General features: G+C 33.6%; 1 protein-coding gene across 1 annotated transcript; it reads left to right on the top strand.

Annotated features, from left to right (window-relative positions):
- Nucleotides 1-437: 437 nt before the first annotated feature.
- Nucleotides 438-26,189, top strand: LOC129797952 (uncharacterized). Its single transcript, XM_055840847.1, has 3 exons — nt 438-798; nt 23,488-24,423; nt 24,481-26,189. Exons 1-3 carry the CDS (start codon nt 796-798, stop codon nt 25,726-25,728), a joined length of 2,187 nt encoding a protein of 728 aa, XP_055696822.1. The 5' UTR covers nt 438-795; the 3' UTR covers nt 25,729-26,189.
- The last annotated feature ends 379 nt before the right edge of the window (nt 26,190-26,568 follow it).

Genomic DNA, 26,568 nt, shown 5'->3' with positions numbered 1-26,568 from the left:
ATGATTTTATTAAATTCGACTAATATTCTTCGAACAATGCAGCATTTGTTTTGTAAAACCTAGAAAGCAGCTTTTCGCATTTGGCTCAAGGGGCTATTTCTAAGGGTAAGACAGCGGTGAACAAAATTCAATCTAGCCTTTTGTACGAAAATCACTGTACTCATATGATTTAACAATGTTTTCAAGACCCTTAATTAAGTAGTTTATTAAATAAATTATCTAAATGCGCTGCCTTACTTTAAGATTTTATTAGAGGTCCATTTGGAAGATGATTGCCCAGTGTAATGAATACTGTAATATATAAAATGTATTTTAAACCCAACGTCTTTTAATCGGGCATCTCGTCCAGCAGAGTGAGACAGAGATCTCAGGTGGAATGGAAGGGATCCCGCGTAAATCTTCGATCAAGTATAATAGCGTGGTATGCGACCATCTGAGTGGCATTTCTTCGGCCAAAGTGGAACGAGAAAAGGTGTTCTTTCGTGTGAGAGTGTTTCGAAAAAAAAAAAAAAACCGTGTGCAAGTGCTCAATTGGACTCTTGAGCCGCCATCCGGAGAAGACACACGCGGTGTCCGAAATAACGTTTTTCCGTGTGAAATGCTTGTAAATAGAAAAACAAGCAAATAGTGTGTGTTCTTGTTTATTTTTTCGCAACAGCCCGTATAATTGCAAATTGTGTGGAATAATTTGATTATCGGGATAGAGCAACAAAAACCCGCCCCACTTTGGATTACTTTACCAACTTCAAGTCACTTCAGTTTGGATTACAATTGAGCAACGATCACCAGTAAAAAATGGTACAAATCAATCAAAGTCTTTCCATTGCGGAGAATTTATCCTCCCCCAAATTAACAATTGCTTTAGTGACTTGGTGTATCTCTTTCATCTCATTTTACGCGCAGCAAAAGGAGCTTTCAGAAGCTCAAGTGATTGTGCAAGAGTGCAATGAAATTGCTGAAAAATCAGCATTTTCCATTTCATTCAGTGAACGTAATTTTCAATTTAATTCCATTTGGGAGAGGAAGGCAAGAGGTGTAGATAATGAAAGTAATTGTGCGGTGCATCTTTTATTTCCGTGCCACTCCATGGGAAATTTTTTTTTCTCCATTTTGCTCCACACCATCAGCAACTGTTTTACAATAATATCAAATGAAAAGAAAAGATCCATCGAGAGTAGAAAAAAAGACGTGTCTTTAGATTCCGCTTCCACTCCTGACAAAATCGTTGAAAAAAAGAATGCTTTGTGCGCCAAAGAATGTTTCGTTTTAATACCACTCGTTGATCTTTTTTTTTAACTCACACCTTCTGTCTTCTTGTCGTAAAATCTCACCTCAATTAAGGTGCTTCTTTTAAGAGCAAATCAATTAATGATTTTTTGGGAAGTGCGAAAAAAACGCGAAGAAAGTTTACTCAAGATTAGGGCATTCAGTGTGTACACAGCAGCACTGAGAGAAATTTTAAATTTATTGATATTGACAGGAGTGGTCTAAGAGTTGAGCTGTTAATCAAAATTTATTTATTGACTATTAAAGTTAAGTTGTGTGCAGCACTTAAGGCAGAAGCAGAGTTTGTGACACTTTTGTTAATATATTCAAAAAGTTGGTTAATTGGTCGAACTGGTATAAATAATTTGAAATTCCTAAATCGAAGATTTTGAATAGAAAGAATTATTTGAATTTTGTCTAGGACTGTGGTTTAAAACTTGTATTTAATTATACCAAATTCATAAGAAAAAAAATAGTAAAGTGGTCTTCAGACTGGAGCTTTATCCCAGTTCCTGAAGTTCTCAAAATTCTAAGTACCAACCAATTTTATTGATTTTTCAGAATCTAATAAGTTATTTGTCCTTAATAATTCGAACCTAAGTTACATTTTCCCAAAAAATCTTAACTGATAAGAAATTATACCAATTAAGCCATATGGATAAGTCTTTTGTCTAAAGCCCGTATAAGTGACAAATGATTTGATTAAAGAGATTAACAATAAAATTAAATATTAAACTTAGTTTCATATATCTTATATTTGATTCCTAGAATTGATATTGAATTAGTATTTTACACAAAATTTTACTTCTCAATTTTTTTTCGGAAACTGGTATAAAATTTATACCATTCCAGACTAAAGTAAATGGTGTTAGGATTGTTTCACTTCGTGACTACAATTGTCATTACTTGACTCTAGAACAATCATCACTAAAATAAAACATGTTGCAAAGTCTTTTCTACTATTAGAAAATTTAGTATAAAAACTGGTATAAAATAAATATGGTTCCTTGCTTTATAAATAAATAGTTCATATAAAATAATTATTTTATTAAAGAATAATCATGAATACTTATTTCACTCTTTGAAATATCGCTACTGAAACTGGTACAAAATTATACGATTTCTGATGGAACGCGACATGTTTTACTTGGGTGTGATTTCACTTTTGATTAAAAATCACTTATTTCATTGAAAATGAATTTTTCTATTGAAGTGAGTTCAGAATAATTTATTAAAAAATAGGAGCTCATCTAAAATTCAACTAAATTTAATATGTGTTCTTGTGGTGTTCTGGTGAGGTGTAAATTGATCTTGCAGAATAAAAAAAACTTGTCCAACGTTAATGTTACGTTACTCTTTCTTTAATATTTTAAAAATACTGGTATAATGTTCATTTATTATTTTTGGTCAAAAACAAATAAGTAACCATCAATTTATGCATTACTCGTCGTTGTTCTCGCATAGCTGCAGTGGAAAAGCCCATTTTCAAATGATAATTCAAAAATTTATTGAATCTTGAATAAAATTCGACCATAAATAATGGTGTAAGTGTTCGTTAAGTTTCTTAAGTTTGGTTGTCTCTGATAGTCAAAAACCTGAGTTGAATTATAACTTTTCGATAGTATCGAATCGATAAAATCGATAAATCTGTGTCTGTTAGATTAAGTGAATGATAACTTTGTGAGCATTGTTAAACCACACAGTAAAAAATAAGTACCACTATAATAGTAGGTAATTTTTGACATCTCTATTATAGTGGTAATTTTGGGAAAAGTGTAATTTTCAAAACGTGTAATCTTCAGCGTGCAATATTTTTTTGCGTGTAATTTGCAGAATGTAATTTTAAAAATGTGTAAAAAGGAGCGTGTAAAATTAAAACAACCTGTAATTTCTAGCGTGTAATTTTATTTTTCTTGAAAATTTCTTTTCATAATTTCTCCTTCGTCGTTTTTTAGGTTCCAGCATCAAATTTCCTCGGTTATTTTTGGCATGATTTCTCTATTCAGGATGAGATTATGATGATCTGTAAATTAGAAAAAAACAATCAGTTTTCAAATACGGAAAATAGATATTTATGATTTGTAGTTCCAGGAGCGACATTGACGCTATTGTGAAAAGATTAAAATGATAATAATAAAATCTCTTATGGATTTGAGACTCACTAAGAGCACAAAAGGGCCCCACGGGGTAGAAACACTAGGGGAAATCGTCTATTCCGGGAATTGAACGTGGAATTATGACAAGTTGTAACATGTTCAATACCCGTTGAAATATATGGAGATTTTCACACTGTAGTTCTTAAAGATTGGACTGAAGGACTGATGATCACAAGGGGTGGTTATTGTGGGGGCCACCACTGGCAGAAAACTGCCCTTTGGACAAGATTCCGAGGCAAAATTTGCGCAGATAGAATACAACTCAAAGTGACACCACGTAAATCACAACACTGGATTTTTTCACAATCACTCATATAAAACATTAAAAAATACAAACTAGCAGTAGTATTCCACTTTTTTCTTGAGGGATTTGGTATTTTTCACAAAATTAGAGGCTATAAAACTGAAAAAACTAAAGAAAATACTCACCGAGGTGGATGCTTCCAGCAGCTGTCAAACTGTAATGGCGATTTTACACGTTTTTGAGTACATTCACCAAATTTTACACGTTGTTGAATATTTACCACTTTTTTAGTGACACTGTTCCACTTGAATAGTGGTAAAAATTACATGTTTGAATTACACGCTGAAAATTTTTACACAAATTATTTTTTACACAAAATTTACCATTTTAATAGTGGTAAAAATCAAAATTTACAATTTTTTTAGTGGTAATTTGGAAATTACACGTTATTTTTTTTTACACGATTTTTTACTGTGCATTCATATTAAAAATCTTAAAAGAATATATCTATTGATAAATATTGTAAGGGAAGAGGACTCCGGATCGGAATGGTAAGAGGCATGCTCGATATTTCGGTGACAATATAAACCTCAAAATACTATTTGATATTTTTGTGTATGCTAATCGATATATTAGTGATCCAGTTAACTATATCTGTGAATTTTTAATTTTTAATTTTTACAATAAATTAATACTAAAAAATAGGCGTAATTGCAAACTTGCACTCTGTGCCTCGGATCGTCACGAATTCAATCCGGTGTCTCACAGAAAAATGGTTTATTAATTAAATCTGAGCTAATAACAAAAAATAAAAAGCAAAAATTTTTAAAATTTAATTTGAATTGGTAAAACAATATGTTAATAACGATCTGAGAAACACTGCCGTTCGCTGGTGCTCTTCCCTTATGACTTGCAAAAAGTACAGCTATGTTTTAATTTTTTAGCGGCAGTCGATACTATTGAAAAGAAGTTATCATGTCACCCCTGATCTAAAGTTGAAGTATCTGTAGCTATTTAATCTCTTTAATATTCACAATGATACTGGAAAAACATTTATACGAATTCTCTCTACACAAAAATTTAATAAGTTTGCTTTTGTACTATTCTCTACCTTTTGGAAAATAACAAAATCTTGATTATAAATTGAAAAATTAAATAAAGGCATAAAAATTGTGAAAACTCGTCTAAAATTCGACCGAAAAGCAAGTATTTGATTCCTCTTTAAATATATTTTTAAAATTCGGGAAATTTCGTCTAAGGTTCAGAAAATGAAAAGTTCTCAATAAGAAAACTTTAAAGACATATTTTATATTTCTAGAACTGGTCTAAGACCTGAAAAGAAAGTTTTAGCATTTTCTGAGAAATACAATTTTTATCATTCCTCATTTCAGAAGTAGGTTTTGCTGTAAAAAAAAAATAAACATTTTACAGAATCTTTAGACCAGTTTAGACCAAACGTTTTTTTTTTAAATAGAATTCAGTTAATTGTTTCTAATACTCCAAATAATGAATGAAAGTAATAAACGTCTATGACAATTCTTACATAAATTTTGTTTCGAATGAGTGATTTTCTTCTCAGTGAACTTCAGAAGCCGCTCATGTTACTTAAAATGACATTGATCTTAAGCTGTCCCATTCATCTTCCAAGTCAGTTAAACTCTTAGTGCTGTAATTGAATTAATCCCAGCATGGTCAAATGTAAACCCAGCCCATCTTCTCATTGAGAAAGAGTAATAAGCGGAACTTGTGGCAACAAAAGAGTGACACTAATGAATTGATCTTGATCTTATTTAGTCCGATTTATTCAAAAAAAAAGCTCTTTTAACTTTTCCACACGCCACAAAACTCTCAAAATCTTTTGAATCACAAATGAGCTATTGGATTCTTTCTCCATCATCTTCTTTCTATAATTTTCTTTTTTTTCTCGATTATTTTCTTCTCTTCAACCTTACTAAATCGGACAATCAAGCGACACGCCGGAGGAAAGGTGTCTTGGCATTGTTGAACTTTGCTGGGCAATTGAGGAACTATATCTTGTGCTTTCTTTCTATTGTATTAACGTGTTTTTTTTGCGTGTAAAAGTCTCTGTTCATGTTTTATGAATGAGTGTTTTTCTTCTGCAATTTGCTTTGAGCTCAAAGGCAACAAAATTGATCAATTCTGCACGATTAAAATTCATACAAATCTCTTTGGAATTGATTCGCGTGATTGGATTGTGATACATAATGGTGCAGAATTGTCTAGCGCGAGCATAATCGCATTTGAATATGATAAATTTTATCTTATTAGCGAGTATCGTGTGTTTTCTCTATCTCACGTTAATTGCTAAAACAAATAATTTATAATGAAATTCACATAAATTTAATGGATTTTATCAACTTACCAGGCATTTTGGGAATTATAGAGAAATAACTACCATAGCTATTTCATAAATTTGAATTGAGAAAATCTTCTCTCTGTCACACCACACTTTCTCACCATTTAAATGCAAAATGCTGAATTTATTAAATTCTTAGTATTTCCATGCTAAATGAGCCACATAAGAAATCACCCAAAAATTTTGCAATATATAGTGCTTTATGGGAAAATTCTCATGCAGAAAACTTTCCTCAAATTGGGCCAAACGAGGTGATGCAAAATGAATCAGTCTCAACATCGACAGTATCGCGGAACAGCAGCAAAATCTCTTATCTTAGTGTTAATATCGTGTGATCCGTGTTTTATAGAGAGCACAGAATGCTCTGTTGTCTAAATAATAGAGCCTTGCACGTTTTCCATAAATTATTCATATCGTGCTCTCAACAGTGCAATAACATTCAATGCGGCACTTTTGGAAGATTCTTACCATTAACGAGAAGATAAATAACTTGGGAATTATAGAGTTCTGATTTTCCATTACAATGGGGATCCTTCACAAATTGAAATCGAAAGCACGAAAGCCCTGCATTGGGGAAGAATTTTACCATTTGAGACTTTCTGCAGAAGGAGCTTATAGGAAATCCTATTCGATTTTTAAATTTAAACACTTTAAATGTAATTTGAAAATATGCATCTTGAAATAAACATAAAATTTAACTTACCCAAAGTGGGTGAATTCGTCGCTTTACGTTATTTTCCTGCCACTTCTTGCTATTTGGAAAATTTGCAAAAATTGAACAAACACATTACTTTGCAGGGGGTATTGCAACTTAAGAAAGACTTTAGAGATTCTCAGCTAATTAATTGGCGAAATGTGGTTAATTCAATTTAATCCCATTTTCTTTGGATTCTACATCTGACGGAGTTTTACGTAGTCGCAGTTCTTCTTGTGTTCACTAGAGAATTCGTTCCTTTTTTAAATGAAAATACTTCTAATTATTTCCGAAAACTTTCAACCCTTGATGTGGGTCTACTTCAGTGGGTCAATTAAAGTTAATGCCACTCTAACTTTTATTTTGGCATCTTTTTAATTTAATTTCAAACCGTTTTTAACTATTTTTTTTAATTATATTTCTGATTAGCATTCTTCTTATAATTCGGCATTTTGGATAAGTATAGTTTCACATTAAAAAATAATGAGAATCCCATTAACTTTTCGCATAAGTGCTGCAAATCAATTTAAACGATTTTATCTAATTGTTATGGGTCAAGACAGAAATCACACTATACGATAAGATTGTTCCCAAGAAAAAAGTTTCAAAATCTAAAACTACATAATAATTTAAAAATAAAGAAAAATATATTTTTTAAACTTTACTACTAGCCCCTTGTAAGTTTCCTGAAATTTTAAGCCATTTTCTCATACTCCCACTTAAATTTATATGGGATTTTTTTTGCACTCGCGACCGTTACGCTAAATATCTAAAAAGTGAGAAGTTTTTTCGCATTATAAGATACATTGCCGTATGGAGGGATAAATATACTAAATTTTTGTTTAAATAATTTTTTTCCTTGGAGCACTTTAAGCTGAGTCCGAGATCAATTTGGGAAATTGGCTTCAAATAGCTCCATATAAAAAGGCCAACTTGCCAGGCGCTTGCTTTACTATCATGATTGATTACTCAGATACACTGTTCTTTTTAATCAATATTTTGATTAGTAAAATTTCACAACTTGTTCTTGACTCCTCTTACCAAGGCCTTCATAAAATCATCAGCGCGGTCTTTGATCATTTTATTCCACTTTTTCTTGAAGTACTTGATATCCTGGATAGCTTTGACATTTTTTTTCATGTAGTTTTTAATAATTAGCTCAGTATCTCTCAATAGAATGATTAGTAGAAGTGTTTGGTTGCCTTTGTGTAGTGATATTATGCCAAATCTGGCTAGAAGATCAGGGGTCTGCCATGGCTTCTTGGCTATCCAAGAGATCGATTTATTTCCGAGAAAAATCATAAATACTTATGGAAGTTCCTTCTTTGCTCCCGTTTCTGTACTGAGGCTATAGGCAATTTTGAACGCACTCCGTGACGTAAATAGACGAGTTCGTAGTGCCCTGCATGAAGAACGCCCAAGAAGTAAAATAGCTGCCTTATAGAACCAAGTATTGGACATGATTTTTAGTGCACTTTTAAAAGACTTAAAGTGAGAATTTTCCGTTGAAATTCCTATAGAAGATCTTAAGATCCTTAAAAGTGTCCCACTTTACTTATAGTAACCTCAGTGATGGAACCAAGAGCGTTAGAAGCGAATAAAACGATTTTTGGATCCATAATGCATTACTTAGGAAATTCTACAAGACTATATTAAGAAAAAATTGCTTCTTGTGGGCGCCTTGCTACGACGATCACATGTGCAGATCGCAATCGAAACCAAGATTTTTTTGGAAACTTTAGATAAGTTGTGAATCTGTATTTTTGTCGTATTCAATGCAAGACTTTGCAGTGTAATATTGCTGTCCTGATAAGTGTTTCAAGGACTTTAACAAAAAGTGAAATAAAATTGTCTGACGATCTTATAAGGGCCTTGATAAGAGGAATCAAGAAGAAGCTGCGAAATTTTACCAATCAAGAACTGGAATAAGAAATCAGTATGAAGTTTGAAAAAATATTTATCTTTTCTTTCTTATTAAACTTTTGCCTTCGAATCAATCTTATCATGCACACATTTTAAAGCTAAAATCCATATAAGTTTAACATAACCCAAATAAAAAGGTTTTGTTTAAATCAGTATTAGTTTATTCGGTCATCCAATTAAAATATCAAAAAAAGAAATAATATAGAAAATATTACTCATCATAATTTGTATTAGATGGGTAACTCATATGGAGAAATCCTTGTCAATTTCTCGAGAAACGTTTAGCAAAAACCGAGAGGGTTAAAAACTTTTTTAGCGAAATCCAAGGAACACAAAAAATGTATAATGATACTCCATACAATCGAATATTGCTTCGTTAAAACAGATAAACCGAAAAATTTTATTTCAAAGTCGGTGAAACCCGAAAAACCAAATGGTGAAGCAAGATAAGATCGAAAAAATATGTTTCAAGAAACCCTAAAAATTCCAAAAATTGTATCATTAATCTCTAAAAACCTAAATATTCTTTCGGGAAACACGAGAAGCCGAACAAATTATTATTATTATTATTATTAAAAACTGTGCGAAACTCTAGAAAATCAAAAATTGTATTACGTAACCTTAAATCTAAAAATTGTATCAGAAAACTTTTACAACCCAAAAACTTGTATAGCGAAATTCGAGAACCACAAAAAAAATTTTCCTGAAATACAAGGAACGCAAAAATTTCTTTACAAAAGCCGAAAAACCGAAAAACGTTACATGAAACCAGAGAAGTGCGAAAAATTATTTCAGGAAACATAAAGAACCGAAAAATTGTGTCGCGAAACGCTGGAAACCCGAAAATTTGTTTTAATAACCGAAGAACACAGAATGTGTTTCATGAAATCCGAGAAATCCAAAAATTGTTTCATAAATTCGAGAAACTCAAAAATTGGTTTAAAAAACCCGAGAATCTCAAAAAATTATTCGCGAAATCTGAGATACTCTCATTCTCATTTTAACTTGACAGTGAAAATAAGAATGAGTTGCCCCTTTGTTTATTATCTCAGCTGCAGTAAATGAATCATAAGCAGCCTACAAATAGTATAGTTTTTTAAAATCATTTCTCGATCTAGATGAACTTTATCTCAGCACCATTATCTTTCCCAAAAATGAAAGAAAAATTAGATAATATGATAAAATAATAAATAAAAATTAGCGTAATATTTTATCTTTAGATTAGATAAAGCATGAAGCATTACAATTTGCAATATGACATGATTTATTTAGCATTTTTTACATGAATAACCGAGAAAAGATGCAAATGTCATAATTATATGTTAACAATTCTGGGAAAATATTTCGCAACAAAATTCGTTTACCTTGTTCAAACAAAACTGTATTGTATTTTCCAGACATAGAAGTTTTGTACAAAGTCCATTCGGACTAAAGCGTCTTATTCTATTACTTTCTAATATTCATTTTATATTTTATTTCCTTTACCAGACAGTTCAGCGTTAATTGTCTATTACATTTTGAATTATCAATAAACTGTGCATTTTTTTAATGGATCATAACTTTTTAATTTTTTCTTTGCCAAGAATATTTCACTATTATAAATCATTTACGATTTGAGTTTTATTTATCTAAAAATAAATTTCATTTGCAGATTTTTTATTAAAATACTTCCCAATCCACTGGAGCCAATTTTAGATGAATTGCTTGTTTAAATAACAGATATAAATATATAATGACATAAATTGAATTTCATTTAATTAGCTATTTGGCTAGAGTCATTTTAATTTTCATTATTTTCCACCTCAATAAATTTCCTGAAGCTACCCAGTTAAGGTTCCGACAAATAAATCCATCACGTACCAATTTATAATGGCGTGTTTTCGATCGTTGATTTTAATTAAACCGCTTTGATGAGTGAAAGACATGCGTGTAAAAAATTACCTTCCCAATTTTTGCTTGATGACGGGAAATTTCACCACGTTTAATTTTCCACACATCCAATTTCCGAGATAATTGACCGTGTGCGGGTGCTTTAAGGCACCCAAAAATGGCAAAATAATGGCTTGAGGTTTTTTGGCAAGTGAAAATAGGGGTGAAACTGGGGAAAAACTATAAGTCACATAAAATGAGCACTGCGTGTAATTTATTGCTGGGTGAATGTGATAAAGTCATTAGGCATAAATTATGATAATATCTTTTGCATAATCTCACGTCTTTTTCTCACTCAATAACTTACCTTCTGTCATGGTGTTTTGTAGATATAAAATATGTTTTACAAGTCATCGACTTCTGGCAAAATAATCACACAGTGGATCTTTTTTGTTATGCTTCACTTAACTTGCCATCAACTTCTTTGGTTCGGGTCACCATTGAACTAGACCCTGAAATTATCAGATGTGGGCGGAAATTGGGTGGCGAAAGTTTGTTATAAGTACAGAGAGAGAGGCGACTTTTCATTCCCGGGGATCACTATCATGTCATTATTTACAATTAAAGCCAAATTAATGACATACTCACTTACCCGCGCGGGCTCCTCGGGCCAAAATTAACAATGAAAGTTTTTCCACTTTCGATGGTTCTTTTTTTCGCGCAAGTGAACGCCTCATTGAGTAAAAGCTTGAATGAGGTATTGGTACCCAAATAGCCAGAGCATGAATCAACAATCTTTTTTACCACGACTTTGTCTCTCGTTTAGTCGCTTTTGATTGACCGTAGGGAGGGATATCGATAAAAATCTGCTTAAGCAATTATGAAGACTTTTTTTTTGGCTGGAAGACAATTGATTTCTCCAAAAGTTAATTCAAATCTTTGAGTGTTGACGAGAAATTAAGAAAATGGATGAACAAAAAGAGCCCAGAGAGAGCTCATGATGATGCCCTAAAACTTCAAGTCAGAAGAAGCTTATATCCAGTATCTTCGAATGTGTCCCACTTTGCAGACGAAAAATGCTACAAACGAGATTCTCGGTGGAAATGACTTCGAATCACGACTTGCCAGACAATTCAACCACTGAAATTTAGTACCTTCTTCCGATTATGGCAATTCGTGGCATTTGGTTTCAATTAGCTGGATTCCGGAACCATACAAACAGTGATATTAAAATACATTTAGAATGTAATTTAAACGAGTAAAATATTTGACTAATGCAAATAAACTTCGGGTTGAAACGCTTCAGTATTTTATAAATTTATACAATTTTGAAAAAAAAAAATACTTCAACCGAAAGATTCCAAGTGATAGAATAGAGTGATTATGTCCAAGAGAGGACAAGTGATTGAATCAAATTCAGAATCTTGCCTGAAAAAAATGATAAAATGAACAAATAGGCAGTTAAAAACGATGATTCCAATCAAAAATAAACGGTATTTCAAAAACTAAAATTATGATCGATTGTTTTTGGGATAAACGACTTTAAACTGAAATTTGAAGAAGCTTGGATACTTTGCCATTAATTTTTCAGTAATGTCTTCTATTCGATCCTTCTCATAACCTAAAACAAAAAGCTAGAAGAGAATATTTAAAAATTTCAAATCAGTAAGGTTATGTTCACAACATTTTTGAGGTTATGTTATTTCACATGTTAACATAAGTAAATCAAATGCGAAAATGTACTTTCCCTTTTATAAGATCGTAGATTTAAGATCGTATTCTGTTTAAGGGATTTAAGCATTCTAAATAAACATATAAAAAAGTTTTTAAGGCAAAAGCTCAAAAAAGTTGACAATCATTGAGATTATCTCTAACTAAATGGACACGTAGAACTTTTTTTAGTAAAGAAAAAAAGAAAGTGAAATGACCTCAAAAATAGGATTTAAATTGGCGTTTTCGCTATCTTTATTTTATTTTCGGAAAATTATTTTATATGAAAAGTAGCAGAGATTTTTTATTCGAGCGCCCGTTCCGTTGTAATCTTTAAAATTGGAAGCCTAACCTCTAAGGTGAAAATATTATTTTGAATTTTAGGTTATATTTGCTTAACCTCTGAAATACAGTAATCTCTCAAATCTGAATCTCTCAAATTCGGTACTTGGATTCAAAATGTCAATTGTGGGGTTATGTTAAAAAATTCGTATTCTGGATGAATGAAAATCATATTAATGTGCATCTCCCTGAATGTTTACATACATTATAATCGTATAAAATGAAAGGAAATATGTTACCACTAAAACTTATGGGAAAGTACGGGAATTTAATTCAAAGTACAATTTAATCTCACATAAATTTCGTTAGATTTGAAAAAATTGTTCGAATTTGGGAGGTGAGAAATGTCAAAAATACCCCCCGAGCATTCGAATTTAAAAGACTCTACTGTACTATTTTGAAGTTTGAAGTTTTTAAATAAAGTTTATTCAGAACCTTGAACATTTCTATGAACAATAGCTTGCAATTTTACATTTTTTGGCAAAATCATACAAAAATCCCAATAAATCCCGAATACGGAAAACGGAATTTGAAAAAATGTAATTTTTGTTGAGGCTGTCTTTAAACTGAATTAGTTTTAAAAAATTTGCAAAAGATGTAAAAAAAAAAGTTATTAAATAAAAAATATTATTAAGATAGAAAAAATAAACTTCGGAGCTTCTATCTCTCATCTAAACAAGAGGCACAACAAAATGATCAAAATCCAATATGATGAACTTGAAATAAATGACGTTTTGATGTTTTTAGCATTTTTTCTAAGCTTTCGAGTCTAAAATTGTCCAATTGTTTAATTGTTTTAAATATCCTGTAGAAATATAGTGATCAATAATGCCAGTCATATAAGCCTGGATTACCAAAGCACAAAATATTAAATCATAAGTATACATTATGTTAAAGTTTGAGATTATGCGTAACTTTTTATGAATATTGAACACCTCTGATTTTAATTTAACAGAGTATAAACTCTTTTGAAAATAGTTTTTTTTAATAAATGAGATCCTTCGGTTAATCCTGTATGTTTAGAAATATTAACTAGAACCAAAGTTAAATAAAATTTCAGAATGTGAGGTTATATTAATTTTTATGCGTTGGAAATTAAAATTCAGTGACTGACTGAGAAATTCTACAATGCTTTAATAAAGTATTTACCTATAGTCTTTTTTCTTAAGCTTGAATAATCAAACACACAGAGAAGTGATTTTGAGAAAGCGGTGTTGAATTTGGGGTTGAATTTGGTGTTGGTGTTGCTTGAACACCAAACGTAGTAGCATTCACACCAAATTAACACCTAGTTTTGAATCAATGGTGTTCTATGAAATGCTTTGGCGGTGTTGTATTAACTCCGCCACAGAAATCTCTGAAATGGTGCAAAAGTAACACCATCAATTTTCTAAACAGTGCTGTTGCAACGCCAAACGGTGTTCGTCGCTCACCATCGACCACACACACAGAAAAATAAAAAATTCTTAAACAGAAACACCCAGGAATTTAATTTCAAATCCCATCCAATGAATGCCAATGCCCTAATTCTAAATCCTTGATCATTTAGTTTTAGTTGCAAATCTGTAATTCTAATTGTAATCTCTAATTTTGGAATATCGTGTGTGCCGATGCAACGGTTCCCGATATGCTTTGAATACATTATAGGAGTTCGTGGCGCAGCTGGAAGATGCTCGACTGTCATCACAAAGGTCGCGTGTTCAAATCTCGGCGCAGGCTTAAATGTTGGAAAAAGATTTTCACGCACCAAATGGCTTTGAAATACAGAGAATATCATCCAGGGAGGGCCCCAAGCCCTCAAACAATGGTCAAAAATTAATAAAAATCACGCAGAAAAATGGAAAATTCTTAAATGGAAACACCCAGGAATTTAATTTCAAATGCCATCCAATGAATGCCAATGCCCTAATTCTAAATCCTTTGATCATTTAGTTTTAGTTGCAAATCTGTAGACATTTTTCATTTATTGGTGTAAAAGGAACACGTATATTTTCTTGAGATGGTGTGATACAAAATCCACAATGGTGTTCCAACAACGCTAAATTTGGTGTTAATAATTGGTGTAAAATTGGTGTAATCAGAAACCCAAAGCCGGTGTTAGTTACTTTGTGACACCACTTGGTGTATTCTGAACACCGAATTGGGGTTAGTTGATTTTGGGGTTGAGGTTGGTGTGTCCGACAACACCATTTGGAGTTGTTATGCCACTAAAATTTCTCTGTGTGAAGGCTAAAGACTCAAAACCCGGACAACAAAATGTGTAATATTTGGAATTTGAAGTTATTATAGAGATTTTTTAAAACTCAAACAGGTTTAGGACACCTAAGGGTGATAAATTTTAAATGTTTAACGATTTTTTTTTTAAATTTGTTTATTGTCTCGAAAATATAATACAAGATTTTTTTTTACTTTTCTTGTAGAAATTAGAATAAAAGTTTTATAGAAGATTAAAAATATATAATCAGGGTATTCTATGCTATTATACTTCATTTATTAAACAAAAACATCATAGGATAATTCATTTTCATTGCTAAACACACAAGCATATATAACTTCAAAATTACTTTAAACGTAACCGTCGAGAACTCGTTCGGATTACGCCGATCCGGATTAAAGAACCTGCACTGTATGCTTTTTTATTGTTGAGGTTATGTTTATTTTTCTGGACACTACAAAATTAAATTTCATAAACATTTTTATTCTAATCGGAATATTTGAAAACAAACCGATAGAATTTTTGGTATTCATTTTATTGTTGTTGAATTTTTATATAACTAAAATATTTTATTATTTTAGGTTATGATGAAAACTTTCTTGGTACGCAAACACGTATGTCTAAGAAATTTTGTAAATTATTCGAGTGGTAACTAACGTTGTGTAGAATTTAAAAAAAAACTCGGGGAGATAACCTCCTTTCGGGTGCGTCAGTGGTGTTTCTCCTTTCAAGGACACGAAAAACACACAGGATTCTCTTTGCCAAAGCTTTCGGCGCTGCAGTGCGCCTTCCTCAGTCAGTGTTCAAACTGTGATATTGTCTCTGAAAATTGTCTTAAATATCTCCATTACTCCTAATGAGGGTACACAGGGAGTTTTGGGATTTCTCTGCGGGAGCCCTTCACTGGACATTGGTTATTATAACGTTTTTTTTTTATATTTATTGGTTTTAAGATAACGCACCCAGAAGGAGGTTATCTCCCTGAGTTTTTTCTTTAATTTTGTAAATTAGTAATATTCAACGAAACTTTGTTTATAATCTTTGGTTTAAACTGTTAATAAAATATTAACACAACGAATATTAAGGCATGAAACTTATAAGATTTTAAAAACAAATAGGGTCGAAGGAAGACCTCTTCGACAGGGAACCCCTATTGACACTTTTGTCAAAATAGTGAAATTTATTTAATGTATCTAGTAAAATGCAGTAATATGATGTTTTTTCTGTAATCCCTTTTCCTATAAAAAGAAATGTTAAAATTTCATATCCTAAATCGGTACTGAAAGTTCCTATAGCATGATAAATTTTTAAAGTGTCAATAGGTGTCCCTTTCACCCTATTTGAATTTGTCCGAATTTTCATCCAAATTCCAAATTCTTGTTAAAAGCCATCTTCTCCTAAAAAATAAATTCACAAAATTCATCTCTAAAAAAAGTTGTATTATAAAACTTTTACCTCTTATTAGATTGGGACCTATCTTTAATCTTAAATTCACGTATATTATCGTATATTATAATATCTTCTACAAGCTACAACATACATATATTCACTTCGTTAGGCAAAAAAAGTAGCTAAGTAACAAGAAAAACACTCAACAGACCAAAAATCTGTCGCTCTCAATTTCAATTTAAATTTAAATACCTTGCTCTTGAGCCCATGAGATGCCGAATGTCCATTTAATGTGTCCGGTTTTGTGGCAAGAGTCGCAATGGTCAATAAACTGCACCAAATTGCTTTCCCATCCAAATCACCGGTGTTTCATTTTAATTCAACTTAACACTCCATGCTGTCGGCCAGAATTTACCATCGATCTCATTTTCTATATCTCAACAGCAACTTCTAACGAGAATTTATCGACGACACTTCCTCAATGGCCTTAGCTTCATCTACATACCTTTTTTCCATGGTTTAGCTATAAGACTTTCATCTCAGCCTTGTACCATTCACTAGAAAGTTATCCAATGGACTTATTAAATTGAGATATATTGCAGAATTGCGCGAATTCTTCACTTAATCACTTCCCGTCATCACTTTAAAATTGTCCGAATAATAAGATAATTCAATTGCCAAGTGGAAGTGATTGTTGAAAAAGTGCACAAAATTTGGGTTAATTATTTTAAATAAATCGCAAGCAATTATGCGAATTTTGCAGTGAATTGAGGTAGAGGTGCAAGATAATGCTTAATTCAATTTTAAAATTATTTAAAAAAAGATTATTAAACAGCACTTATAATTCAGTGAACGTTATCTCACTTTCATTCTAAAAATAAGTAGAATAAATAAAATTAACAGAAGTACATTTCAGAGAGCAACTGGAGAGCGATAAAACGTTTATTTATTTACATAAAAAATTCTACTTTATTTTTTGCAAAATTAATTATTTTTGATATAATTGTAAATAACTTTGAGTATTATTTCATTTATTTTATAAAATTAATGAATTTTCGCAAACAATTTTAAAATTAAATACAAATAAAAGTATATTTTCTAGCAAGCTTTTCAAGTCCAATTTATTTTAAAAATTCTTATGCTCAAATAATTACTTTTAATTTTTTTTAATTCTACAAAGATTTGAATTAAATACTTTTTTAATGTAATACTTATAATTAAAAAAAATAGTTCAAAAATACATTTAAAAAAATATATTAGGTAAGGGCTAATAATTTTGGACAGTCTGCTTATAAGCATCGATGTTTCAAGTTTGAAGTGCGATATTTTCAATACTAATTGACTTTTTTTGTTACTCTCTTTTCAGAAGGGTTTTTTAGGAACTTGGCAAGGGTACATTGTCTTTGTTTTTAGTATAATTAGTCTTAATACGTTTAAAAATGAATTGATATGTAGAGGTGAATTTGGCTCGAATTTTGGACAAATTTGTTATTAATTTGGACAACTTGGCTGTCCAAATAATGAGTCCAAAATTATGAGCCCTTACGCTATTTTTCCCTTTTGTCCGCAAAAGGTTATTCCCTAAAATTTCATGTGATTTAAAAGTGATTCTAACCCGGGACACTTCCATCATAGAGCGAGAACTCTGCCAAATAATATACTGCTTCGAAGAAAAAAAACTTAAGTGATCTAAAGAAGTCTCAGATGTTACAATATGGCTTTGCCTTACCTCATCTGCATTTTTGGGTCCGGTAACCCAACTTCTTGTGATGAGAAATTTCCACATGAATAAATTTTGTCCATTTTACACGGCTCTCAATTTACAGAAAAACACCTCCGAGGTGCGTCTTATATTTTTTATCATCTCTCTGAGTTGTTGTTTTTTTTTCAATGGACCAAAGGGCCTCGAAAGAGATAAATCTGAGGAAATTTTTCATGAAGATCTGTGTAAGGAACTTGTTTCACGGTTGATGCCTCTGAAGGAGAAGAGAGTTTGTAATTGCTGGAGAAATGTTCCCATGGGGAACATCCTCCAGGTGAATTCACTAATTACCATATTTGAGGTGGATGCTGGCGCAAGAGATGATCTCCGGCATTCCAAAGTGCATTTGTCGCAGCACTTGAACCATTGGATTCTTTTCTCTTGCAGAGATGTCATCTTCGTCATTTTCATGTGTGGTCTTTGCGAACGGTGAAAGTTTCCATGCTGACGGCATCTCTTTTAAACCACCTCAAAAAGAGACATATTCTATGGCAAATGGCAGTGAATATTTTTCAAGACAACCCAGGTCGATCATCAAATCCACATATTCAATAACTTAATGTATGATAATGGACTTGGTGTTAATTTCGAGGTCATAAATTGCCTGAATTTTCTCCTTCATTTCTTGCGGACGTGCTTGAATTTTTGCATCAATGGCAATATATGGAGTTTGATCTACTTTTGAGCCTCCAAACCTTCCACCAGTGATATCCGAATGCAATAGAATTTGCGTAATTTAGTCAATAGGGTATTGATCCTATTGATATTGCCATTTTATGCAGCAGCAAAACAGGAGAATGTATCTCTCTAAACACTTACATTTTCTCTTTGAACATTCCTAAGGTCGATCTAAGATTAAATACACCTTTGTAGACCATTTTTGATTTCTCGAGAAAAAAAAGACTTGCTACTTTCGAACAATAAAGGAAAAGGTAGAAAATAAAGATTGGCATATAGTACAACCTTCAAGATCTTATTTGATTGAAGCTATATAATATGGAATGTTAAATATTTGACTTTGTCTTTCGAATTAAGATAACAACTGTCATATTTCTTGTTAAATGTTTCTTGGTATTTTTTTCACTTTTTTTCATTAAAAAAAGGATTTAAAAATAGGGTTAAATTTTGCTAATCGAGCTGAAAAGTACAAGAACACAAAACTTCTGTTACAAAAAAAATTGCTAAATACTCTTCAGCTGGTCAACAATTTTGCGTTTTAAAAACAAAATCAAAAAACAAATCAGAAGAATAATTTTTAAAAAACATAAAGAAAATCGAACACTTTTAATTAAAGCATTAGAAAAGACAATATTTGACCGATATTATGCTACATGATTGTGTGATTCACAAATTTTATATATCCCATCAATTTTTTAAATTGTTTATCGGATTATAAAGAAATATTTTCTAAGGAACCAGAGACATTGAGCCTTGCAGTTTTCGTACAACTATTTTTACTTTTCTATTTTCTTAAAATCATTTTCAAAACTTTTCGGTTTTGTAAAATAATTTTCGATCAACTTTTCGATTTTCTCAACACGAATCACTTATATTTTATTGATAAAATGTTCTGAACCTAAAAGTTGAATGAGTCATTGTAGCCATGGTTGGCATGGAAAATTTTTTGTGTACTCAATTTCACAATTTTAGGCATTATGTCCATTGAATCATGAAGACCAAAAAAAAACAATTTGCTCTTTCATTTTGATTCTGAGTAACCTTGTCCAACGCGAAGTAATTTTTTTTCAATTTTTTCCGAAAATCAGATCCCAGCTACTGAATTTTTAAATAAAAAAAAATCAAAAAATAGAGGTTAAATGTAGTGTTATTAATATTTGCATAAGAGCTTAAATATTTTTTTTTTATTCTGAAAAAAATTATGTAGAAATTATGTTCTTTTTTTAATTAACCTGGTACACGTAATCCACGTAATCCCTTATTGAAATTCATTTTAATATTCCGCATAAATGCAGAAGAAACTAATTTGTAGTGAAATATTCACAAATATTTAATATATACATAAAAACTATGACTTGATTGTAACAACTTATTGTAATAAATAAAATTAGGTAGATAATGAACACTTTCTGTCTTTTTAAACTTTAACATTCTTGGAAAAGTTGAAATTAATTTTAATTTAAAATGAAACTTTTCACATGGTTTAGATATATTTATGAATTGACCTAAAACCATTTAATCTAATCTATGTATCTAATCTGTGTAAAATATCACATTTAAATCTAAATTAAAATCATTTCAAATTTTTAAAGGTTATAAAAAACTTGAAGTGGCCCAGAGTGCTTACTGTATTTTATTTATTATAAATTATCATAATCAAGAATTATTTGTATGTATAATGTATAGCCTACCCTACCTTGGGGCAATTATTGTCCTAACGCTGTTGTTTTCAATCTTAGAGCTTAAATATTCTCCAGCAAATTTTCAAGAATATTTAGAGCGTAAAATTTTGTGTTAAAAAATAGCAAAAGCTATCATATACTGTGATATTAGGATTAGAGATTAAAGGTGTTTCTTACATTAAATTCTTTTGCATGATACTTTATACAATTAAATTTTACAGGCTGAACATTTTTTAGGGATTAAATACTCTTTACGGATTAGATAATCAATTCAAATGATAAATTTAAATATGAAATTCAACAACTGTACAATTATAACATAAATCTAAATATGTTGATTCCTATTCTTTCATTTACTTTAGAAAGAAAAATAGATTCTACTTTATCGTGAATATTTACTAGATGCCTTTACTTTACGTTAAAGCACAATTGAAAATTAGTACGGTGATTTTCCCACCCTGCTGTTCGTAAGCTTTACTATAATTCTATGACTTCAGCTTAGACCGATCGAACATAACAAACATGATCGATGAAGACCGTCCTTAAATGCTAGAATTAAAGAAAAGCTTACGAAAAGCAGGGGGAAATATCACCCCCAGTGGCCAAAGTAACCCGATTCTACTTATTTAGGTGGCTGCACCGTGTCTTTAACTCCTTTAACTCTTTAAGGACGAATGGGATACCGGTGTCTTAAAAACAAAAACATTTTTTTTACTATAGAGCGTTATTTTGTCCTCCAAATAGTCAGAAAAAAATTATTTTCGTTTATAAGACTCCAGTTAGTGTCCCATTCGTCCTTAAAGGGTTAAGGGACCAGGCCTCTCGCACTAGTCTTATCCAGTTCTGGTGACTCTCCGTCAGGTCCCTCCAGAAACGTAGCATAGGTCGCTGTCGAAAAGTCCGTCCTAGTTCGTCCTTGCGAGTTTTCGTAACAATCTTGGATTGGACGAGGGATTGTTAACCCCTCGCCCAAACCTCTTCAGAAGAACCAGATCCCTTGTTCGTTAGCCTCAGGTTCGTGACTTCTCAGTACACTGGGTTTGGTTACCCAATCTTCCATCTCTCACCTGAGTGTACCGGGGCCTACCAGGCATCTGGCCCGCGTGGAGGTGAACATAGGAATTTAATGGGAGGATGGTGTGTGGCTTTACTCCCCCCCCCCCATTAAAACCCATGCTGTTCCAAAACTTGACTTTAATTCTATAACTTAACTTTTTCCGGACCACAACATATCCAGCGAACGAATTTCAGTAAAACTCACTTTATTGTAAGTCTTAGTGGTCAAATATGATACTTTTGTAGAGAAAGAATTTTTTCCGTCTCTGGGAAATTGGAAAACTCATGGGTACTCTCGTCCCCAAAGGAACGAAAAGTCAGGATATATGCAAGGAAGCAGAAAATCGAAAATTCACGATTTTTGACCAAAAATATCTAAGCTCAGGAGTTAATTAAGATCCTGCAAAAATATCTTAGATTTGGACATTCTTATATAATAGTTTGTAATTATCAAGAAGAATTTCATTTTTATCGATTCTAGATAGTCTAAAAAAATTGTTGTTTCCATGGGTACCCAGAGGCCCAAAGGAGACGAAAGAGTTAAGGATAGACCAATCGTGCATAATAGATAGGATCGACGAAGGTGAAGACCCATCCTTAAGGCTTTCAGGCTTCGAACACTTTAGATTTTTTCCACATTCCTTTAATAAATTTGACCAATTTTTTTCAGTAAATGCCTAACTTAAGACTATCTATTAAAATATAACACCATGGATAGGTCAGATGAATCAGATTCCTTAAAGGAATATGGGAGAAATATAAAGGGTTCGAAGGCAGAGTGTGTGATAAGCTTAAAAGCCTTCTCCTAATGCAAAAGCCTAGACTGTTTTAAGAAATATTCTAAGATAAAATAATAATAGGTTCATACTTCACATTGATTGAAGTCAAGGTTATCTAATATAACAAAAGTGATATTTTTAAGTAAATTACGTATGATTAAGGATTCCAGAGTAAGAGATAATAAACCTTTAAAAGCTTTTTGGAATTCACAATAGGTTCATGGTGTTTGTAAATTTTAAAGACAGTTGGAAAGAAGAATAAACCTTAAATATAAAGTCCCTATAATCTTAGAAGATGTAAGAGTTAGTTCTCGTAAATTTAAAAAAAAAAGTCAGCCTATCGAAACTACGAAATGGGATGAATGAGATGAGTTCTTTAATTTTATGCATATGTTAGATTAAATTCAATTAATTTCTAAGATATACACAAAATAAACTTAATTGAATAACTCATTTACAAATTAATCTACTTTCTGAATATTTATAAAATTAGTATCACACTGACAAGATTTTCAGTAATATTTTTGTGCATGTTTCCAATTAGTTGATAACTAAATGATTTATCAAAGTTAAAACTAACTTTCCCCCCTTTTCCCACAACATGATTGAAAGTCTTCTGAAGATTCAATTGAAACTCTTAATGCAAGGAGCAGAAATATCAAACTTCCGACATCATGTTTAAATTGTTTTTGCCACCTTTTTCACACAGTCTGTCTGGGATATCTCAGTAAATCATCCACGATATGATTGAATATCCAATTGCATGATGCAGCACCATCAGCAATTACGCATCAATTTCCAACCAAAGAAATCTCTCACATTTCGCCCAGCACTTTCACTTCACCAATGCTCAAATATTTAACCTCAAAATCACCTAAGAAAAAGGTGCAAAAAAACATAATGACACAGGTGTAAAAATTTCCACGGAACAATGGCAAAATTCTTCAGTGTACTTTGCAATGCAAACACTCTAAATTGGTTTGTCTTTGATTTTTGTGGCAAAGGCCTTTTGTCCAATCTACCGAGATTGAAATGTACGATTTGCAGAAAACCACAAAGAAGAAGACTGACGATGGTATTTGCGCCATTATGCAAATTATAGCAGCATGCAGATTTTCGTATGCTTGAGAATGTTTTTCTCTTGGGTGTGGTCCTCCCAATGCACCTCATCAATTTCTCTCGGTAAAATCTTCACGCATCTGGGATGATGATTTGTCCGGAATTAGCACATTTGTATTAGCAAGTCTATATACAATAGTAATAGCTCTAATTGATATGCAAATCACTTACACAAATTGCCGCACGAGACAATCTTTAAAAAAAAGACTCTTTCATTGATTTGCAGATTGGTCTACCGGCGATACTCTGGTGTACTCTCCTGGGAAGTTTGCTAACGCCAGCAGAAAGTGTGGTTAATGACAAGGCACAGCGACGTGATGCTCCTATTCTGGACTCTTACGCACCGCCACCGTCAGGAGGAGAGTCCTTGGGACTCCCTGTTCCTGTTTATGGAGCCCCTGATGCACCTGCCATTAAGTACCCAGCTCCACCTCCAGACATTCCTCCTCCACCACCCTCTCAGCAATACGGCGTACCCATCCTGAAGTACGGACCACCAAAGGTCCAAGTGGAATATGGACCCCCACTCCCAGCCTTTAAACCTGTTCAACATCATCATCACAAACAAATCTTCCATTCAGCTCCTCAACAGGACTTTTCCTTCTTCGACCAGATCAAATCATCCCTCGGTTTCTCCGGAGCCAAACCCGTATATGGCCCACCTAAACCTCATTTCCCCAAACCCTCCTACGGACCCCCGTCCTTTAGTCATCAAAGCCACCAAAGCCATCAAAGTCATCAGAACTTTGGGGGCGGAAGCTCTTATCAATTCCTAACACCTCCAGCACCTGGTTTCGGACCAAAACCCTCAACTTCCTACGGACCTCCCTCCCTAGGCAGACCATCAGGTCCCTCCTTTGGTGGACACCACCATGGAAGCAGTTCTCTGCCTCCAACACCTCCAGAAATCCGTTGTGACGGATGGAAGCCAATCCCTGGACCTGCCATTCAGCCAGAGACTTCGTACGGACCCCCAGCTAGTGGACTCCCTCAATCAGCACCTGCTGCTGACCATGCAGCAGATAATCACATCCACGATGATATTGGGGGACTAGAGCTGCCACATTCCGAGCCCTCAGTTCAGTTCCATGGAGATCTGAATGGATTTGGACTCTCAGGAGGAGCAGCTGATGTCAGTGTGATCAAAAGCAACTCATTCGAGGTGAATTTAATTCTTATTTTCTAATTTTACATGATTCTATTCGGGTTTCCTTTACAGCTTTCTAACAATCACCTCGGAGACAGTTACGGACCACCTCCTCCTATCTCTGTCTCCACATCTTATGGAACTCCTGCGCACCATGGTGGACCCCTAGTCATCAACCATGGAAGTTCTCATGGCAGTTCTCACGGATTTGGAGGAGGATCACATGGTGGATCTCATGGGGGTCATCAGATCTCAACATCCTACGGACCCCCTTCGTTCTCCTTCTCCAAGCCCGTATACAGGGGTCCTCCAGTTGGCCTGATGCCACCTAGTGGGGTTTATGGAGTTCCTCCAGGAGGCACTTATGCCGGCCTAGCCATTCAGCACGGAACAGTTAGTGGGAACCTGAAACCCTGGCCAGTGCCTGGATCTGCACCTAAAAGACCAATACCCTTCCGACCGCCAGTTCCACAGGGTCTACTGGAATCCATTGGGCACAATGTTCAGCATTTGGATAATTTCGGAGTGAAGCAACATCATGGTGGTGGAGTTTACTTGCCTCCACCTAGCGAGATCCCAGCTCCACCACACGGCTTGAATGCCCTACCTCTAGAAAACTCTCAGAGACCCTTCCTGAGTCAGCACAACATCGGATACAGCCATGAGGGTCGAGGTGGAGGTCACGATTGTGGACATGGACCTCAGGTTCTGCAGGACAGCTACGGACCTCCGCCTTCGGGAACAGTTCAACCTACATCTGAAGGAGGTTCACATGGGACTGGGTTTGATTTAGGTGAGATACCAGTTGGACATCAACCCCATGCGGTCTATGGAGTACCAGATTTTGGACCAGGTCCACATCCATCAGGAGGAGACTCACTAGCCTACGACACTGAAGTTAGGTCAGCTGCGGTTCCCGCGGGGCAGAGTAACCCTGAATCATCGGAAGAAGAAAAGACCAAGGCTGAGGTATCGGGTTTGACTGGATTGGATGTGATCTCAGCTCAGAAGTCCCAGAGCATTACAATTCCAGTCCAAGGTGCTTTGGGAACGTATCAACTGCAGTTCCAGGCTGCTGATCCTCTGGCAGGAGGTGATGGGAATGCAATCGATGCTCCGCATCAGCAACTCCTATCTCAGGGACTTCTGCAGTCCATCCTCTCGGCCATTGAGCAACCAAATGGGCAGAACCAGCAAGTAACGCATGATCAGCACAATGATCATGATGATGTTGCGGTATTTGTAAGGAGTCCTGAGGGTCAGGAAGCCCTAGCTGAGCCTTCGCAGCCAACCCCAACAGACCACGATGAATCCCGATGAATTCCGATGATGCGCGAATGGTGAAAAAGTGTGAGAGAAAAACCTTCCTAAGAGACTCTATTAGTGTATTTTATTTAAGCGATGCACCAGAACGAAGTGGATACTCTTGAGATAAACTAGTTATGAGGATACACTCGGGGCTCACGTTAACTTGCAAACTCTAGTGTTGCCATATTAAAGTCCTCAAACACCATGCGAACATTTTGGGATAATTAAAGGGGTGGGAAAAATGTCGCGAGGGGATTGCGACAGGCGCTACTCGAGGGGATTATTTCTGGCTGGGAATCAACTTCTGAAATGACTGCTTTTATTTTCTCAAAAAATAATATGTATAATGGTAATAGGAGTGCCTGATGGACACTTTCTTAGTAAGTTTGTAGTAAAACTCCATGGATTATCTGATGGAGTTGGTATAATTAATTTCAAATAAAGTATATTTATTTTTTTGTAATGTGTAAAAATTATGTTGTTCTGTCAATCTCAGTGTGACCATTAAAAAAAAAGAACTGGGGCTCCATTGAGGGATCTCTTTCAATGGAAGACACGTGCATTGTTAAATGGTGGGAAGTAAGCGTTTAACGAGCGAGTGTCTCACTTAAGCGGTGTTATATGAAATACAATCTCTTCAATTTAATATGACAACGATAAAAAGTTGCTGAGGATTGTGAATGAGAAGATTGCAGATTGTGAGGTCTTTTATTTTCTTTTTTCTTCTTTTTTTTTTTGTTGTGGTCCCGACCTCCAAACACGCATTTTTCGCGCTTTTTAAAAATTTTCCCAAAAAAAACAACTCTAAAGGCATTTCATTGTAAATTCCAGCGAGAGCTTCTGTGCGTGAGA

The sequence above is a fragment of the Phlebotomus papatasi genome, chromosome 1 (assembly GCF_024763615.1).
Source record: "Phlebotomus papatasi isolate M1 chromosome 1, Ppap_2.1, whole genome shotgun sequence".
Classification (NCBI taxonomy): domain Eukaryota; kingdom Metazoa; phylum Arthropoda; class Insecta; order Diptera; family Psychodidae; genus Phlebotomus; species Phlebotomus papatasi.
The sequence above is the reverse complement of the archived record's forward strand: the minus strand, read 5'-3'. Positions and strand labels throughout refer to the sequence as shown.